General features: G+C 43.2%; 1 protein-coding gene across 3 annotated transcripts in view; it reads left to right on the top strand.

The window, feature by feature from the left end:
* TEX9 (testis expressed 9) overlaps positions 1–20,926 on the top strand; it is a 64,516-nt gene that overhangs the window by 35,143 nt on the left and 8,447 nt on the right. For all 3 annotated transcript variants that reach the window (XM_068275498.1, XM_068275500.1, XM_068275499.1), the window contains 2 exons: positions 2,827–2,961; positions 15,586–15,720. In XM_068275498.1, the coding sequence (XP_068131599.1) occupies positions 2,827–2,961; positions 15,586–15,720 (270 nt within the window). The remainder of the gene's footprint in view (positions 1–2,826; positions 2,962–15,585; positions 15,721–20,926) is intronic.

A 20,926-nucleotide genomic window follows, 5' to 3' on the forward strand; every position in this document is an offset into this window, starting at 1 on the left:
TGATTAAATTATCTCATGCTTGCTTGCTTTCACTACCCGTGACCCAACCCACAGTCCGCTACCCACAATGCGATTAGAAACAAAATGGGTACCTGAACCAGACCCACAATTCCGGTAACCCATGGGTACCTAACCTGACCCGATGCAGGCCTCTAATTTCTATAGGTAGAATCAGGCAGCTGACTAGAGAGCCACTGTGGGGAGAAACAGTTTGTAATGTTTTAAAGTTGAAATATAATTTTAAAATGTAGGAATATAATTTGTACTCTTATTCAGACTCAAATCTAATGAAACATAAATTGTATTCTTTAAAGTGGTCCTGACATGATGAGATAAACATGGGTTCATGCAGTTCTAGTCCTACTAAGAAATTGTCTGAAGTCCCTTTCTGTTTCAGGTACAGGAAGATTTGAAAAACTAGAGTTGTAATCGATGTAAATGAGCTTGTCAGCAGCTAGTGAAATTCAGTCTAGTTTCCTAAAACGTAAATAGAAGCTAAAACACCTGAGAAACCATGGCTTCTGTTAATGTTTTAGAGCTGTATAGTTCAAAGGGTCATTACTTCTATTTCTTTTTTTTTATCAGAACAGCAGATTTGTTTGCTGCTGTTCAGAAAGAAGAAGTCTAAAATGAAGCGTTTAAACTGAACATAAAAATATGACTCAGACTCAGTTATGCACTTAATTTACCTTTAGTAAAACAAATACAATTAATCATCTCCTAAGTTAATTTCATCTCAGGTTTACTTAAACGCCATTCCTACTAAATTAGGTTACCAAATCTTTCCACTTTATTCATCCCCTATAAGCACTGAAAGTCATAATAATCCAGACTGCATTGCTCACCTCATTTCAGGTGACCGCTTTACAGCTTCTGTTGTATTGTTGTGTCCAGTGTACTCATGGCAAGGGTGGCAGGACTTCCATACTAGGAAAGCCCATGTCGCATTGACGACCTGTTTAAAGGGAACCTAAACTGAGAGGGATATGGATGTTTCCTTTTAAACAATACCAGTTGCTTGGCAGTCCTGCTGATCTCTTTGGCTGAAGTAGTGGCTGAATCACACACCTGAAACAAGCATGCAACTAATCCAGTCTGACTTCAGTCAGAGCACCTGATCTGCATGCTTGTTCAGGGGTGATGGCTAAAAGCATTAGGGCCTGTTCAGACTATCTGCGTATGAAGAATGCGTTTAAAATCAAAGAAACGCAAGTTGAAAAACGCATGCGTTTTTCTTGCGTTCTAATGCGTATTCTATTGCGTTTTGCACACACACGTGACCCAGGGGGAAAAAAAGAATTATGGGAACCGCAGAGGAAAACGGACGCTAAAAACGCAATAGTACGCGTTTTTGATACGCGTCCATAGACTTTTATTGCGTCCGTTTCTATGCGTGATGGACAGAACTGCGTGCAGCAATGCGGATGAGAAACGTATGCGTCTCATACGCATACATGTGAACTAGCCCATTCAAAAGCATTAGGAGCCGTTTCTATGCGTTTTTGGTACCCGTACATGTTCCCTGAAAACATCTAGGAATGCGCATAGTCTGAACAGGCCCTAAGACACAGGATCAGCAGGAGAGTTGGGCAACTGGCATTATTTTAAAAGTAAAAATCCATATCCTTTTCAGTTTTGGTTCCGTTTAACACTCACTAAATATTAACTTTAAAAGGTGATTCATTAGTGAAGATATTTGTTTTGCAGTTCCATTTCATGATCACTTTACTTAGATAATATGAGAACAACATACTATTGTGATATAACTATATGATGATTTCCACTATCTCTAATATTGCTGTAACATACTATTGTCATATCATTTATATAAAGGTAGCTACAACTTGAAAATAAATTGCATTTTATGGCATTGAACATAATAAACAAAGGTAACAATTCCATAAGTTACGTGCTACAGTCATATAGTTAAAGCGGTTTAACACCCAGCATTACAACTTTGCTTTAAAAGATTGCTTACAGCTACAAACTATTATGCCAGATTTTTTTTTAAGCAGAAATTCACTGAATGGGTTAAACATGACATTTTAGTGTTGGATTTAACTAGGAATCCGCATCCGTTCTTATCTTTAGTTACTAATGTATCTTTATTTGGAATACAAATAGACCTTTGAAAAGCCTGCCAGGGAAGCCCTCTTTGTTCTCTCAGCAGTGTTTGTTTGTTACATCGTAGATAGATACATTTGTAACTAAACAAGCAAGCACGGAGGAGGATTTCTAGCTAAATGCAGCACTAAAATGTCATGTTTAATCCATTCAGTGAATTTCTGCTAAAAAAAAAAATCTGGCATAATAGTTTATAAGCTGTAAGCAATATTTTAAAGCAAAGTTGAAATGCTGGGTGTTAGACCACTTTAAGGTAGCTACAACTTTTGATATCACTTCACATACAATTATATCATAGAAGCTAGTATCTCATGTAAGATGAGCGAGCTAAAGGGAATATTTCTTGTTACCATGGAGACAATTTGAAGGTCACCTCCTACAAATGTTAATTAGTTTATATTGCTTAAAATGTGTGAAGTGTCTGAAAGATTTGCTTGCTGCTGTTACTTTCATGTTCTATAAGTAGTGTTGTCTGACCCTAGTGGTCTACATTTATGTGATCCTAGTGGCCTCACATTACATTTATACTCCTCCGCTCTGTAATATATTGCATAGCCTGCCAGTCTGTGGGAAAACCTCTTAGCCTAGGTAACCTCATTACACAAACTTCTCTGGCAACAAATCCTACACATTTACTTATCACTTCTGTTTTCCCATAAACACTGTCAAACTTTTTGAAATTGGTATTTTTTTTTATTATAGGAAGTAGAAAACTTCAAGCGAATACAGAAGCAATTTGCAAGTAACCAAAGTGCCTTAGAGGTCCGTCTGAACAGAGCTGTTGAAGAAACAGATAAATATAAGCTGGAGCTCAACAAGCTAAAACAAAGTAACAAGGTACTCCATCTCTAACGGTAACTGCATGTGTGATTGAAGCAGTGCTCTCGTCAGTCCTGATCAGGAAGAAATGAGTGTGCTGGTGTTAGATACATTTACCTGTCTGAACTCTAATAGGCCTTATAACCATAGGCGCCCGCAGAAAATTTTCAGGGGGGGGGGGGGGGGGCAAAAAGGCGGGGAAGAAGCAGATCTTAGGAGAAGTTGTGCAGCGCACGGAAAAATATGAGGGTGAAGTTGTACCGCGCCGAAAAATAGGTGTGGCCATGGACCAGAATGTGGGTGTGGTTACGGGTGGAGACACATTTACATAAACTTAGCAATGGTGGGACATTAGAGTAGGACAGTGGTGTCGAACCTTTTGGAGGCCGAGTGCCCAAACTGCAACCCAAAAGTCACTTATCTATCGCAAAGTGGCAACAGTAATTAAACTAAATACAAACGTTTTAACTCATACATGAACATTATGGAAAATCCAAGTTGAAAATAATCTGTGAAGATAAACAATTTCATCCATCTTACTCCTGAAAAATGTATTAATTTTTTTAGAACCTCCCAGTTTTATTTCCTGTTTTAAAAAGCTAAAAAAGTAGGTGTAATGCTATTTTCTCATATGATGATGATGATTCAGCTTTTCCCATAGTCTTGCTGTTAGCAATCATGTGACCCCCAACAAGACAAATTCAGCAATCATGAGGCCCCCAACAAGACAAATTCAGCAAACCTGAGGCCCCCAACAAGACAAATTCAGCAATCATGAGTCCCCCAACAAATCATGAGGCCCCCAACAAGACACATTCAGCAATCTTGAGGCCCCAACAAATCATGAGGCCCCCAACAAGACAAATTCAGCAATCATGAGGGCCCAACAAGACAAATTCAGCAATCATGAGGCCCCCAACAAATCATGAGGCCCCCAACAATACACATTCAGCAATCTTGAGGCCCCCAACAAATCATGAGGCCCCCAACAAGACAAATTCAGCAATCATGAGGCCCCCAACAAGACAAATTCAGCAGTCATGAGGCCCCCAACAAGACAAATTCAGCAGTCATGAGGCATATAAATAGACAGCATTTCACATAAATAGACAGAATGCCTCCTTAATATGGTAGACACCTCTCACCTGGCTTCTGAATTCTCCTCTACTGGCTGCTGTGCCTGGCAATACTGTTTTGGCTGGATTGGGGATGTGTGGGCTGAAAGGCCTGGCAGTGATGCTGTGGCTGGGCTGACGGTGATGCTGTGGCCGGGCTTGGCTGGTTGAAGTAAATGCTGGCCTGACTGGTGGTGATGCTGTGGCCTTTTTGACAGTGATTCTGGGATGGTTGGCTGGTGGTGATGCTGGACTGGCTGGCCTGGATAGTTTACGTAGCACCAGGAGACCCCCAGTTTATGTAGCGCCAGGAGCCCCCAGTTAAGGTAGTGACAGGAGCCCCCCAGTTTAGGTAGTGACAGGAGCCCCTCAGTTCAGGTAGTGACAGGAGCCCCCCAGTTCAGGTAGTGACAGGAGCCCCCCCAGTTCAGGTAGTGACAGGAGCCCCCCAGCTCAGGTAGTGACAGGAGCCCCCCAGGTTGGGTAATGACAGGCGCCCCCCCCCAGGTTAGGTAGTGACAGGGACCCCCCCAGGTTAGGTAGTGACAGGAGCCCCCCCAGGTTAGGTAGCGACAGGAGCCCCCCCAGATTAGGTAGCGACATGAGCCCCCCAGGTTAGGTAGCGACAGGGACCCCCAGGTTAGGTAGTGACAGGAGCCCCCCTCCCCCAGGTTAGGTAGTGACAGGAGCCCCGCAGGTTAGGTAGTGACAGGGACCCCCAGATTAGGTAGTGACAGGTGCCCCCCAGGTTAGGTAGTGTCAGGTGCCCCCCCCAGGTTAGGTAGTGACGGACCCCTAGATTAGGTAGCGATAGGCGCCCCCCTCACCGTTCAGTCAGACCTCAGGATCAGCCGGCGACCCGACCATTTAGAGCGGGCGCACGGTCGCACCATTCTCTAGGTCCTAGCGCCTGCACCATTGGTCACTGGGTGGCTGATTGAAGTCTGACGGTGGGCGGGGGGATGGGGAGCAGCTGCAGCCAGGGGGGGCAGCGGGCGCCCAGGGCAGGGCAGATGCCCCAATTTGCTCGACGTGCGGACGCCCATGCTTATAACATTGGCAAGTGCAGGTGCCCATACATTAATTGATTTTCCCCGCAGATTCAGATCACTGTGATCGAATCTGCTGAAGATGGCTGCCTGATTGTCATTACGATCTATTTTCATCCGAAATCGATTGAAATTATCATTTACTCCAGATGGAAGACCTCACTAGAAAAACATCAGAAAGGGGGCAACATCGATTGACGGCCCCACCCCAAGTTTTATTAGTGCTCCTGGGGCCCTGTTTCAATGCAGAGTACTCGCAGAGGAGCGCACACCTCATCACTTCATTTAAAGTGATGCTGTCATGGATCGCCATAGATATAACAGGATGAGGCAGTGAGACTGCATACCATGCAGCCTTTCCACTTTAATAGTGCCCGCTGGGTCTCCTATGCCCTACTAGCAGGTCCATGAGTTCATCTGATCTTCCTGACCTGTAAGCTCTAATGCCACATTTCCCAGCCTAGCCATGCCCTTCCCACATAAATGCATATATGGGGCAGTGTCATGTGATCTGATGGGACAGGACAAGAGTCAACACCTGTTAAGATTACAGTGGTCTACTACAAGATCACTTTGATGGATCCTGTATATTGGACCACTTGGATGTCCAAGAGCAGCCAAGAGACAGTGCTATAATTTTTAAATTCCCATACACATCAGATAACTGTCACCCAAAATGATTGTTTGTGATTGGAATGGATATAGTTTGATGCCAGTGCAGATATCTAGAGTCCCATTAAGCCAGCTGCACCCTACCTTAGTATAAGATGCCATCTTCTTTTGTTGCTCCAAGTCCATTTAAAGAGGCACTGAAGTGACATACTGTGTACACCTGTAGTAAAATGCAGTAGGGATGAGCTCCAGATTTTGATTAATACTTGCGAGGGGGTTAATGTACGCTTGTCGCTGCCTATAGCCGATGCACTCCACGTCATTTTCCATCACATACAGTCTCTCCAATGCTTCTTCCTTCAAACCCAGAAGGTAGAAGTATTGGAAGGAACGCGATGTGGAGCCCATTGGCTATAGGTGGCGACAAGGATAAGCTAAAGTATACCTGAAGGGGGAAAAAGTGCCCCTATGGGTTACTCAACTCCAGAGGAGGAGGAAGCCTCTGGATCTTTCCCCAGTCGTCCTCCACAGGTCATTTCCAGCTCTGGGACCCCTGAAAAAGAGCTGGTCTTCAGCAGAAAGCCTTATTGGGTCCGAGCTATTGCGCATGTATGAGCCACCTGTGAAGTAGCACAGACCTGATAGGGTTGGCTTTTTCCGCCTGAGCTTGAGCGGGTCTCTGCTACTGCATAGGCTGGATCGGCCTGGCTGAGGAGAATGGGGGAAGTCTCTTTAGGATCCAGAGACGTCTGCAACCCAAGTTAAGTATCAAAAATACAGAGTTGCAAATCTCACAGGTTTGCTTTAACTGCCCCCCCCCTCCCCCGCCAATTCCGAATTCCAAACATTGTAGCTCTGTGGAGCTCATCCCTGCAGAATGCAGCAAATTACTCAGGGTACCCACTTTTATGTTAATCTTCCTAGTTTCAGCTTCAGAAACACTTCCTGTAGCTACTATATATATTGCTGTATATTAGTATGTAGCCTTTCTCTCCCAGTGATGCTTAGCCATGGCAGTTTATTATGTGGAATTCTCCTCCCTAGTACATTCTAGGAGACCAGATATATTTTGCACTGGCTTCAGATCTCTCAGTAAACGAACATTCCGCAGACCTGCACCTGACAGGACTAAAGATGTCGCCATGTGATAAATGTCAGAATGTAAATCAAGGAGAGGAAAGATTTTACAATGGGCAAACCCTGACTAAATGATTTAAAAATGAATATTGTTAAAAAAACCAAAACTATTTTATTCATTGTTATTTTTAGCATTTATTTCAGTGTAGTGATAACATTTTTATAAGTTGTATATTATTTTCATTATAATGTTGACGTTCCTTGTGTGGAATTGTCCTGTTGTCTTTAGCAGATAGCTTATTATTAGAATATTGTAACTAATGTACAGCCTTGAATGATTACCATGCTGGAGATTAGCTGAGGAATGGAGTTTTTTCTAGATGTGTATTTTGTGCGTGGGTTTTACAAATAACAATACATATTCAGCTGATACAGCATTATACCAGATGGCTTTCTTGTTTGTGCGTAGAATTCAAGTTTTTCACATTTTTATTTTCCTAATTTGTCATAAGTTCCTAAAGCCTTAAAGGGCCAGTTTACTTGGTGATATTTCAGTTATATGTGGTGTCCATTAGTCTGTATTGCTTAACAGCATTCAAAGTCATTTTTGACAATGCCTGGTCCTGATTTCGACATACAGTATTTGTGGGGTAGGGCTCTTTTACACTTAATCAGTTGGTGTGCGTTGGTACGCGTTTTTTCCATAGCAGTGCATAGTGAAAAATATTTAAGTTTAAACGCGTTAAATGTGAACGAAGCCACAGGAAAACATGGGCATTACTTTGAAAATCCGTTTTCTTTCAGTTATAACTGAGAGCAACTGATTAAGTGTAATGCTGGGTACACACTATGAGATTTTCTGTCCGATTTACTGTCAGATCGGTTATTTCTAACATGTCCGATTTGTTTTCCGATTGATTTCCGATCGATATCTGTGCACTTCAATAAGAAAACGATTGGAAAATGTAAAGTAGCATTATGTTAGGTACACACCATACGATTTTCTGTTAGATTTTCTGTTAGATTTAACTGCCAGATAGATAATTTCCAACATGTTGGAAATTATCTAAACATCTATCTGCCTAGCAATTACCGTATATACTCGAGTATAAGCCGACCACCTAACTTTTACCTAAAAAATAGGGGAAAATGATTGACCCGAGTATAGGCCGAGGGTAGGAAGTGCAGCACCTACTGAGAACCTCCTAAGGATGATCCACCAGGCAACCTGGGGCCTAGTGAATGTCAAGGGGCCCATCGGCCTTCTTCTCTGGCCTCTCTCCACAACAGCATACCAAAAACACTACATCTACTACCATGCCTGAGTCCCCATTACATCTTAATCCATCTCTGGTCATTACTAGTGACCCAATAGGTGACAGGTCTGCAGGAAGTCTATCATTGTTCAGCAAATCTACAATGCAAACAGCAGTCCTAGGAACTTTGCATTTTTTTTCAGTAAAGTTTGTTGATTGTTTTAAGCCTTTAAATTCAGTAACCTGCATCCCTCCTGCATGTGAACATGTGTGACATGTGCAGCCGTGCCCCCCTCCCACTCTGCTGGAGCTGTGTGCATTGCATTTTAGGCAGTGTTGTCTTTTCCCCCCCTCAGCTGCGTGTGTTTTCATCAGCAGACCGTCCCCCCGCTGGACCTGTGTAAAGCTGTCTATGCCAGCATGCATTCCCCCCCCAGCCACGTGTTCAGCTGCCACCAGAGCACTATACTCATCTGTGCGCTGCTGCAAGCATGTGCCCAACCCCTCCCCTCACCCCCCCCCCCCCCCCAAACAGAGCGGTGTGAAATTGTATTACCGGGTGGGCATTTGCAGAGCCCTCACTCCAGGATTCATCTTCCTCTCGTCTGTCCATCTCATCTGTATGATGCCCTCTAGTGGCTCGTCACATTTTATGCGCCACTGCAGGGAATCATAGAAACCCAAACGGACAGACGAGAGGAAGATGAATCCTGGAGTGAGGGCTCTGCAAATGCCCGGTAATACAGTTTCACACTGCTCTGGCTCGGGGGGGGGGTGTCTGAATTCAGCTGAACATGTAGCTGGAGGGAGAGAAATGCCGGCGCAAACAGCTTTCCACACCGCACACAGGTCCAGCGGGTGACATCGAATCACGTAGCTTCAACGTGGAAGTAGGAAATCAAATGCCGGCACAGACAGCACCAGCAGGGGATGGCACACACCACACGCAGCTCGGGGGGGAGGGAAAGATCGCACAGCCTGAGACAGTACAGTTCCAGAGGGCGGGGGGAGGTAGAGCAACAAAAGTTAACACCGCGAACAGGGTAATACACAGCATGCAGCTCCATGGGAGGTAAAGTCAGCACTACTCGAGTTAGTGACTCAAGTATAAGCGGAGACCCCCACTTTTGGGACACTTTTTTGGTGCCAAAACCTCAGCTTATACTCGAGTATATACAATAGGCATTGTTCTACTCAGCAGGAGATAACCAGAAGACAATGCACCAGAGATAATGACCAGTCTCTACAGAAAATCCAATGCTGGGGTTACACGTTACGTTTTTTTGTGAAGAATCGTTCCGATAGATGCCTTTGATGATAAAATTCCGACATGTCCGATGTTCCACACGATTCTTTTCCGCTCGATTTATCATAGAAGTGAATGGAAAAAAGATAAGAAAATGAGTGGAAGATAAGAGAATCGAGCAGAAAATCGAATGACTAATTGCGCGCAGAATTGAACTTGAAAAATGTAACGTGTAATCCCAGCATAACAGAAAATTGTATGGTGTGTACTAGGCATAAAGGGGCTGTAGACTTCCTGCAGCATAGAATACATACAGTGGGATGCGAAAGTTCGAGCAACCTTGTTAATTGTCATGATTTTCCTGTATAAATGGTTGTTATGATAAAAATGTCAGTTAAATATATCATATAGGAGACACACACAGTGATATTTGAGAAGTGAAATGAAGTTTATTGGATTTACAGTGTGCAATAATTGTTTAAACAAAATTAGGCAGGTGCATAAATTTGGGCACTGATGTCATTTTATTGATTCCAAAACCTTTAGAACGAATTATTGGAACTCAAATTGGTTTAATAAGCTTAGTGACCTCCTGACCTACATACACAGGTGAATGCAATTATGAGAAAGAGTATTTAAGGGGGTCAATTGTAAGTTTCCCTCCTCTTTTTTAATTTTCTCTGAAGAGTAGCAACATGGGGGTCTCAAAACAACTCTCAAATGACCCGAAGACAAAGATTGTTCACCATCATGGTTTAGGGGAAGGATACAGAAAGCTGTCTCAGAGAATTCAGCTGTCTGTTTCCACAGTCAGGAACATACTGAGCAAATGGAAGACCACAGCTGTCCATGCAGACAGCTGTCCATGCTCAGAAGCCATTAAACATGAAAGAACTAGAGATGTTTTGTAAAGAGGAATGGTCCAAAATACCTTCAACCAGAATCCAGACTCGCTTTGGAACCTACAGGAAGCATTTAGAGGCTGTAATTTCTGCAAAAGGAGGATCTACTAAATATTGATTTCATTTCTTTTTTGCGGTGCCCAAATTTATGCACCAGCCTAATTTTGTTTAACCACTTGCCGACCGCGCACTCATAACGCGCGTCGGCAAAGTGGCAGCTGTAGGACCAGCGACGCAGATCTGCGTCGCCGGCTGCAGGCTAATTAATCAGGAAGCAGCCACTCACGCGAGCGGCTGCTTCCTGTCAATTCACGGCGGGGGGCTCCATGAATAGCCTGCGGACCGCCGATCGCGGCTCGCAGGCTAAATGTAAACACAAGCGGAAATAATCCGCTTTGTTTACATTTGTACAACGCTGCTAACAGTAGCAGCGTTGTACCAGATCAGCGATCCCCGGCCAATCAGCGGCCGGGGATCGCTGTCACATGACAGGCAGGAGCCTGTTAGAGGCTGCACAGGACAGATCCGTTTCTGTGCAGCCTCCGATCTCTGGGGAAGGGAGGGAGGAGAGGGGGAATCCTGCGGTGGAGGGGGCTTTGAGGTGCCCCCCCCCCCGCCAGCCACACACAGGCAGGAGCGATCAGACCCCCCCAGCACATCATCCCCCTAGTGGGGCAAAAAGGGGGGCGATCTGGTCGCTCTGCCTGGTGTTTGATCTGTGCTGGGGGCTGTAGAGCCCACCCAGCACAGATCAGCGAAAACAGCGTTGGTCCTTAAGGGGTGGTAAAGGCTGGGTCATCAAGTCGTCAATTATTGCGCACTTTCAGTAAATTCAATAAACTTAATTTAACTTCTCAAATATCACTGTGTGTGTCTCCTATATGATATATTTAACTGACATCTTTTTATCGTAACAACCAAAGATTTATGCAGGAAAATCATGACAATTAACAACATTGCCCAAACTTTTGCATCCCACTGTATCAAAAACAGCAGCTTCTCCAGCAATGCCCACCACCTGAATTCCAATCCTTCCAAACATAGATCTCTCCATGACCTGTGTTTGAACAGTTGTGATTTTAATTAAATGTATAGTCACCAATGGGGCTAAATCCACTCATGTTAGCCACCACAGCGATTTAATTAAAGGGGAACTGTAGTGAAAATAATGTAATGAATAAACTTGCATTACAATATTCATTTATAAATTATCTAATAAGTTTGCCTATTATAAAATATTTCCTTACCCCGATTTTTATATTCTGAAAAGTATCACAGGTGGCAACATCTTTAGTCAGGTGCAGCTCTATGGAAAGTTTAGTTCTGAGGATTTTGAAGCCAGTGAAAATAATGCCTGGTGTCCCAGAATACTCTGGAAGGATAATTCAGCATTGCTAAACAGCCTAGGCTAATCATCACTGGGAGGGCGCGGCTTAATACTAATATACAGCAATATCTAGATATAGGAACTGTTTCAGATTCTGAAACCAGGTAAATTATTGTAAAAGTAAGTATCCTGAATAAGTTACTGCATTCTACTATATGTCAGTACAGTGTCTCTTTATAGGACATCCGAGGTGACATGTGACATAATGAGATAGACATTTATGTACTGTGCCAACCACATAAATAACTATGCTGAATTCCTTTTTTCTTTCTTTGCCTGAAAGAGTTAAACATCAGGTACGCAAGTGGCAGTTTTTGTTCGGATCGGGACCGGGTCGGACTACAGTGTAACCCTCACTGATGAGGAATCACAGCCATAAAACATTTTTCTGGCAGTAAATGGCTTTTGAGAGCGTAAAAGAGATAAAAAGAGTCAATAGTTCATAGATTTTAGCTCTGGCATACTTTAACCACTTCAGCCCTCAGTCATTTTCACTTTATGCATCCGTGCAATGTTCACCTCCCATTCATTAGCTTATAACTTTATCACTACTTATCACAATGAACTGATCTATATCTTGTTTTTTTCCACCACCAATTGGGCTTTCTTTGGGTGGAACATTTTGCTAAGAGCTACCTTACTGTAAATGCATTTTACAGTAAGAATAAGAAAAAAACAGAAACAATTCATTATTTCTCAGTTTTCAGCCATTATAGTTTTAAAATAATACATGCCTCCATAATTAAAACCCACATATTGTATTTGCCCATTTGTCCCGGTTATTACACCTTTTAAATTTTGTCCCTATCACAATGTATGGCGACAATATTTTATTTGGAAATAAAAATGCATTTTTCCGTTTTGCTTCCATCACTATTTACAAGCTTATAATAAAAAAAAATAGAACTATTTCATGTTTACATAGATATTTAAAAAGTTTAGACCCTTAGGTAAATATTTGTGTGTATTGTGTGTATTTGGGTATTTTCAGGAGGGTGGGATGTAAATAGTAATTTTTGTAATGTAAATATATCTATTCATTTTTTTATGTAGATGTAGTTTTACTTTTTGGCCACAAGATGGCAACCTTAGGTTTGTTTACATGACGTCACTCTAAGCGTAACATGTACGCTTAGAGGGACGTAGGAGGCTGAAAAAGCTAGGCTTCCGAGAGAAGCTGTCGCTTTTTCTGCGGGGGAGATGAATCAGTGATCGGGCACCATGGCCCGATTCACTGATTCCCTGGCTAACGAACCGCGGGACGGGAGCGCGCATGCACGCGCGCGATCGGCCGCGGGAGTGCAGATGGCCTCCTGGACGTAGCTTCTACGTCCAGGAGGCGAAAGTAGTTAATGAATGTGTCATTGAGCAGAGACAATAGAACAGTAATAACTTAAAAAGTAAGTAAAACTGTAGGATATCTTAAAGTCATTTTTAGGATAAGGAGGATGTATATAATTGTTTATCTCGTCAGTTTATTTTCACCCCGCATGTCCTTTAAAGTGAACCAGAAACGAAACACCCTCATGTATTTTGTCATATATATTAGTGGGAACATCAGAAAAAACACCTACCCTGCTCTCTGCTTCATCTTTCACTGCTCAGCCTGCTTGTTATCAGCCTTGATAAAATCCCCCACTGAGCATTCAGTCTGGCTTTGCTCAGGAATCTTTATAGCTGATTCTGTCTTCTTTGATGTCTTTTCAAGCCCAAGCCTGCCCCTTCTGGCTCTGCTATGATCAGCTATAATGATTCCTGAGCAAAGCCAGACTGAATGCTCAGTCGGGAATTTGATCAGGGCTGATAACAAGCAAGCTGAGCATTGAAGGCTGACACGGAGAGCAGGGTAGGTGTTTTCTCTAATGTTCCCACTGATATATATGGTAAAATACATGAGGGTGCTTCATCTCTGGTTCACTTTAAGCAAAAGCCTTGGTGTGAACATCCTCTTGCTGTATGTTTTTTTCCTGGATTTGTTTGTCCTTCCTAGTACTTTTATTCTCTAATCTCTAAGATAAGTAATGAACAAAAAAAAAAAAAAAAAAAAAAAAAAGGACAGCCTGTGGAGAATTCATGGAGAAATGTGATCGACTTGACTCTGTGATCAATTTCTACATCTTTGATTGGCTGTTTACAATCATGTGATCGTATATTGCTTTTGCTTCCTGTTTTTTCTCATATAGGAAGCAGAAGTGGTAATAAAGGTTGGCACAGATGCAGAGTAAGGCCCCTTCCCCACCTGAAAGCATTGTAAATTGGAAATGCTGACGCAACGCACGGCACTTCCATTCAGTTGCGATTTCCGGCAATGCAATAGTGATTCCAGTCATACACTGAACTGTTATTAAAGAGTAACTGTAGTGAAAATAACATAGAATGGACATCACAATACGTTTGTATAATTTCGTCGGCAATCATGCGCTGCGTTTCCATGGTGAATCCCGACGCACATATGGGGACATCGTACAGTGCACTCTATGCACTTGTGATGTCCCTACGGAAACGATTTGCATTGCGTTTCGATAAACACGGCGGAAAGTGCAGCATGTGGGTAAGGGGCTCAAGTTTCACCCAAAAAACACGAGGTATAATGCGAGAGGTATATGGAGGTTGCCATATTTATTTCCTTTTAAACAATATCAGTTGCCTGGCAGTCCTGCTGAGCTTTGGCTTTAGTAGTGTCTTAATCACACACCTGAAACAAGCATGTGGACAATCATGACATTTTTGCCGGAAACATCTGATCTTCATGTTTATTCCAGGCGTATGACTGAAAGCATTATAGGCAGAGTGATCCTCTAATGCAGGGCAGTCAGGCAACTGGAATTGTTTTAAAGGGACACTTAAGTCAAACAAAAAAGCCCCCTGCAGCTGTCCGGTGCCCTCGCCGTCTCCCTCCAATCCTCCTGGCCCCGCCGGCAGCCACTTCCTGTTTCGGTGACAGGAGCTGACAGGCTGGGGACGCGAGTGATTCTTCGCGTTCCCAGACACATTAGCACCCTCTATGCTGCTATATATATGCTATAGCAGCATAGATGGCGCTATTGTGGCCAGGAACGCGAAGAATCACTCGCGCCCCCAGCCTGTCAGCTCCTGTCACCAAAACAGGAAGTGGCTGCCGCCGGGGCCAGGAGGATCGAAGGGAGACGGCGAGGGCACCGAACAGCTGCAGGGGGCTATTGGAAGAAGCCCCAGGTGAGTAAAACTCATTTTTTTTTTTACTTAAGTGTCCCTTTAAAGGAAATAAATATGTCCGCCTCCATATCCTTCTTACTTCAGGTTCCTTTTAAAGAGCAGTCTCTATACGAACACCCTACTGCAGTTCTGTTCTATGGACAGGGAAGGGGAGGTTGAGCGAATGCATCCATTTTCAGGAACTACAATAGCCTAACAATATCAGTTGGTTGCTAGCTATCCATCATGACCATTTATTTATATTTCATCGGATAGCTGTACTGATGCTAGACTTTCACCTGAGGGTACCACAAACGATCACCCCGGGGCAATGAAAATCTAAAGTCTGTACGTAGCTACAATCACATAATCTTGACCAACCAGTTAGAAAAGTACAACATGGTTGCCTGCTATTCCTTGAATTCTCCTTGTAGAAATTCTACTGGGAGGATCAGTCATCTCTAATCAGCAAAGGATCACTTTAAGAGCCATTTCACACCTGTGCACCATCATGTTTTTATACAGTACAAAGAATAGTCTGTTACTGATATCGCCAATGTGGAAGTTTCAAAGTATAGCCTGTAGGGGGTTATGATGAAATACTACTTGGAAAAATGCCTTTCATATTTCTACAAGTGCTTGGAAAACCACACGGCCTGTTTCCCTGAATTACATTAATTCCAAGAAATGTGCAAATGATCTTTCAAGTATGAAGCCTACATTACGTACCCAGGTTGTAAAATTCTAATGGATTTTTATAAAAGAGGGTAATGGGTATAACAATATCAGACTTTCATTAACCTAGCATTGCTTGTTGTCATTAGGATAATTCTAACCAAGAGCACAGAAAGATTGAGGAACTGAAAGTGGAAAAAAAGAAACTGGAAAAGCAAAAAGCAGAGCTGATGGCTGGATTTAAGAAACAACTGAAACTTATTGACATTCTGAAAAGACAAAAGGTGAGCTTCTGGAGAGAACGGTTTCTATTTGCAAAGCCGCAAAACATAGTTCTACCATCACTTTACAACAGAAACACATTAAAGGGATACTTAAGTGAAAATAAAAAAATGACTTTTACTCACCTGGGGCTTCCCTCAGCCCCCTGCAGCTGTCCGGTGCCCTCGCAGCCTCGCTCCGATCCTTTTGTCCCCACCGGCGGCTACTTCCGGGTTCGGCAACAGCCACCGACAGGCTGGGAACGCGAGTGATTCTTCACGTTCCCAGCTACAATATATCGCCCCCTATGCTGCTATTGCCTTCTTGCCGCAATAGCAGCATAGGGGGCGATATATTGTGACTGGGAACGCGAAGAATCACTCGCGTTCCCAGCCTGTCGGCAGCTTTCGCCGTACCCGGAAGTAGCCGCCGGCGGGGACAGAAGGATCGGAGCGAGGCTGCGAGGGCACCGGACAGCTGCAGGGGGCTGAGGGAAGCCCCAGGTGAGTAAAAATTTTTTTATTTTCACTTAAGTATCCCTTTAAGGCGGGGGTCAAACCAAATACAAAGTGGGCCAAAATTTAACAGTTTGACAAAGATGTGGGTCAACCTCAATGTCTAGTGGCCACCTCCCTCCCTTATAAAGTTCCCTGGTGGTAATGCCCCCCCCCCATCCCGTACAGTTCCCTGAGGTCCTCCCTCCTCTATACAGTTCCCTGGTGTTTAGTGGTTCCCCCCTCTATACAGTTCCCTGGTGTCTAGTGTTTTCTCCCTCCACCATATGGTTTCCCTGGGAGTCTAGAGTGGGCAAAACATGATGCAAAATGTGGAAACCACTTGCAGGCCTAGTTTGATGTCTCTGCGGTAGAGTTTGACATGTATCCATCAGGGGTTAACATATAGGGGAGGAATTTTGTAATAATTGTTGGTTGATATTGTACGATGTTGGGGTGAGCAGTTATATTATTCAGAGCTCATGAATTAAGGACTCACTTGTATCTGGTATGGCAGCATTTGCAAGAAATTAGCTAAATAATGCTTTGGAGTCTTTATAAAGATCAGACTTTACCATAAATCTGATTCTCCACCATACTAATCTGAGCTAGTAAAAAATACTTTGCTCACTTAATACTGGAGTAGCCTCTCATGTGCTATGCTATGTATCTACATGACACATTAGAGGTGTGTGTACAGATGCAAAGTATTCCAGGTTGCCCAGTTTTGGAATGCACATATTCTGGTATTCATTTAGGCTAAGATTCAAGGTCATTTATAAAATGAGGATATTGGCAGCTAAGAGACTAGACACATTGCCCCATCAAGAGAATTGTGCATGGAGTCCTGCAACTTAATTCGCTCTAACACTGAGATAGTTGGAGGTACAATTTTTCATCTGTTATCAACAATGAGATTGGTTTGTAGGACTCGGCCAGCTGTAGGCATTTATTAACCTGTTTCCAGAATAAGGACAATTATCGTCTACTTTAGTGTAGGTGGCAGAGGGCCTATTTTGAAGACCTGCTCAAACCTGTTGAAGAGCTTATGCAGCAGAACCTCTGCATACCATTTATATATCTCTGTAAAGTCACAGTCCATCCCCTGGTAATTTATGTTGTGGAGATGTAGCAATTGCAGACTCTTGTCTCACATAATGTGATTGGAGCATCTAACATTTTCCTGTCTCCTCCACTCTAGGCAGTTCCTAAAAAGACCAGCAGCAATTTATTTGCTGTAAAATTGTGAAAACGCCACAAAAGTATAGTTAGGCAAACACACTATGGTATTTTTTTTATTAGATTATACAGTATATTAAATTCAGTATAAATATTCAGTTTAGAGAGACTTGTATCTATTAAAATAAAGACATGCCGATTGAGGATTGGTTTTGTTCTTAATTAAAATATTGATCCATTATGTATGTTCTTTATTGCATTGATGCCTGTGGGAGAAAATGCTGGTTGCAACAGTATGCGATTTAGGAGCCCATAGATTTGTACTGCATCAAACACTACAAAGCTATTGGCAATGTGATTGATTTTGTTTAGATTTACACTGATATGATTGATATTTAGTTGTGTTATATCAGGGAAATGTCAATGAAAACCAACATCAAGCATATGCCACGTAATATATGCATAGCTTAAAAGACTGTTCTCTACTCACTTTGACAAGATTCTGAGGAGAGAACAGACTTGTAGCAGCATGTGTTTTCTCCCTCCAGAATTGATTATTGTGAATAGTCACTTTAACTAGTGGTCAGTATGCATAGTAAGCATCCTGGCAGTGTCTTTGTACTGACTCAGCAGGGGGTACCCGAATAACCTAATCCAATAATTTATTCCCTTTAAAAACTGTCAACTGCCTTTCTATTCTGCTGATCATTGGACTTCAGCACTGTGTATCACACACATGCAACATGCATGCATGCAGCCAGTGGAGTCAAACTTTAGTTAGAACTTTTGAGCTACGCACTCATCTTGCCAGGCCAGCAAGATGGAGAAAAAAACCTGGTAGCTGCTGTATCCCTCTTACTATAGGTTTCCTCTAAAGGTGAAAGGGGAGCCAAAAGGCCTTTTTCCCACTGTATAGATAGCTGTCAGGGATTATACTCAGTCAAATGAGTGACAGGATATTATTTGATCATAAACACCTTTAGCATGTTTAGCATGAGTAATTGTATAGAAAAAAAGAATGCAAGACTTACATTGTGACACTAGAAACAAAATGTGAATATGCCACAGACCCCAGAGGCCATATGGAGAGGCAGGAGAGCTAAGCTGCGAGCTGTGTGCAGGCTTAACAGGAGGGAAGCAGTATAGGCTGAACTGATTAAACACCCCCATTCCAAAAGGATTAGTTGATGGTGCCAGCAGGAAAGTCATAGCCATCAAATCATTGCCTCTTCCAGCTGAATCATTACATTGTCATCTCATCCCAGTCTTACTGTACACTGGTACCCTGCCTGGATCTGCACATCTCTGACATCATACTACTTGTGCATCACCTTGAGCCATATACTTTTCACTATGAAAAAGTATGTTTGAGCAGATTTTCAGCCAGTAAACATAAATAAATCTTAAACCTTGGTATTAATCGTTTTTGTCATCTGCCGACACATGATTTTTTGCAGAATTATTAGGCAAATGAGTATTTTGACCACATCATCCTCTTTATGCATGTTGTCTTACTCCAAGCTGTATAGGCTCGAAAGCCTACTACCAATTAAGCATATTAGGTGATGTGCATCTCTGTATTGAGAAGGGGTGTGATCTAATGACATCAACACCCTATATCAAGTGTGCATAATTATTAGGCAACTTCCTTTCCTTTGGCAAAATGGGTCAAAAGAAGGACTTGACAGGCTCAGAAAAGTCAAAAATAGTGAGATATCTTGCAAAGGGATGCAGCACTCTTAAAATTGCAAAGCTTCTGAAGCGTGATCATCAAACAATCAAGCGTTTCATTCAAAATAGTCAACAGGGTCGCAAGAAGCGTGTGGAAAAACCAAGGCGCAAAATAACTGCCCATGAACTGAGAAAAGTCAAGCGTGCAGCTGCCAAGATGCCACTTGCCACCAGTTTGGCCATATTTCAGAGCTGCAACATCACTGGAGTGCCCAAAAGCACAAGGTGTGCAATACTCAGAGACATGGCCAAGGTAAGAAAGGCTGAAGGACGACCACCATTGAACAAGACACACAAGCTGAAACGTCAAGACTGGGCCAAGAAATATCTCAAGACTGATTTTTCTAAGGTTTTATGGACTGATGAAATGAGAGTCTGTCTTGATGGGCCAGATGGATGGGCCTGTGGCTGGATTGGTAAAGGGCAGAGAGCTCCAGTCCGACTCAGACACCAGCAAGGTGGAGTTAGAGTACTGGTTTGGGCTGGTATCATCAAAGATGAGCTTGTGCGGCCTTTTCGGGTTGAGGATGGAGTCAAGCTCAACTCCCAGTCCTACTGCCAGTTTTTGGAAGACACCTTCTTCAAGCAGTGGTACAGGAAGAAGTCTGCATCCTTCAAGAAAAACATGATTTTCATGCAAGACAATGCTCCATCACACGCGTCCAAATACTCCACAGCGTGGCTGGCAAGAAAGGGTATAAAAGAAGAAAAACGAATGACATGGCCTCCTTGTTCACCTGATCTGAACCCCATTGAGAATCTGTGGTCCATCATAAAATGTGAGATTTACAAGGAGGGAAAACAGTACACCTCTCTGAACAGTGTCTGGGAGGCTGTGGTTGCTGCTGCAAGCAATGTTGATGGTGAACAGATCAAAACACTGACAGAATCCATGGATGGCAGGCTTTTGAGTGTCCTTGCAAAGAAAGGTGGCTATATTGGTCACTGATTTGTTTTTGTTTTGTTTTTGAATGTCAGAAATGTATATTTGTGAATGTTGAGATGTTATATTGGTTTCACTGGTAAAAATAAATAATTGAAATGGGTATATATTTGTTTTTTGTTAAGTTGCCTAATAATTATGCACAGTAATAGTCACCTGCACACACAGATATCCCCCTAAAATAGCTAAAACTAAAAACAAACTAAAAACTACTTTCAAAAATATTCAGCTTTGATATTAACCACCCTGGCGTTCTGATTAAATCGCCAGGGTGGCTGCGGGAGGGTTTTTTTTAAATAAAAAAAAAACTATTTCATGCAGCCAACTGAAAGTTGGCTGCATGAAAGCCCACTAGAGGGCGCTCCGGAGGCGTTCTCCCGATCGCCTCCGGCGCCCAGAATAAACAAGGAAGGCCGCAATGAGCGGCCTTCCTTGTTTTGCTTACATCGTCGCCATAGCGACGAGTGGAGTGACGTCATCGACGTCAGCCGACGTCCTGACGTCAGCCGCCTCCGATCCAGCCCTTAGCGCTGGCCGGAACTTTTTGTTCCGGCTACGCTGGGCTCAGGCGGCTGGGGGGACCCTCTTTCGCCGCTGCTCGCGGCGGATCGCCGCAGAGCGGCGGCGATCAGGCAGCACACGCGGCTGGCAAAGTGCCGGCTGCGTGTGCTGCTTTTTATTTGACAAAAATCGGCCCAGCAGGGCCTGAGCGGCAGCCTCTGGCGGTGTTGGACGAGCTGAGCTCGTCCAGACCGCTCAGCAGGTTAATGAGTTTTTTTGGGTTCATTGAGAACATGGTTGTTGTTCAATAATAAAATTATTCCTCAAAAATACCACTTGCCTAATAATTCTGCACTCCCTGTACAATGTGTATATGTTATA

Source organism: Hyperolius riggenbachi, chromosome 3 (genome assembly GCF_040937935.1).
Source record: "Hyperolius riggenbachi isolate aHypRig1 chromosome 3, aHypRig1.pri, whole genome shotgun sequence".
NCBI lineage: Eukaryota > Metazoa > Chordata > Amphibia > Anura > Hyperoliidae > Hyperolius > Hyperolius riggenbachi.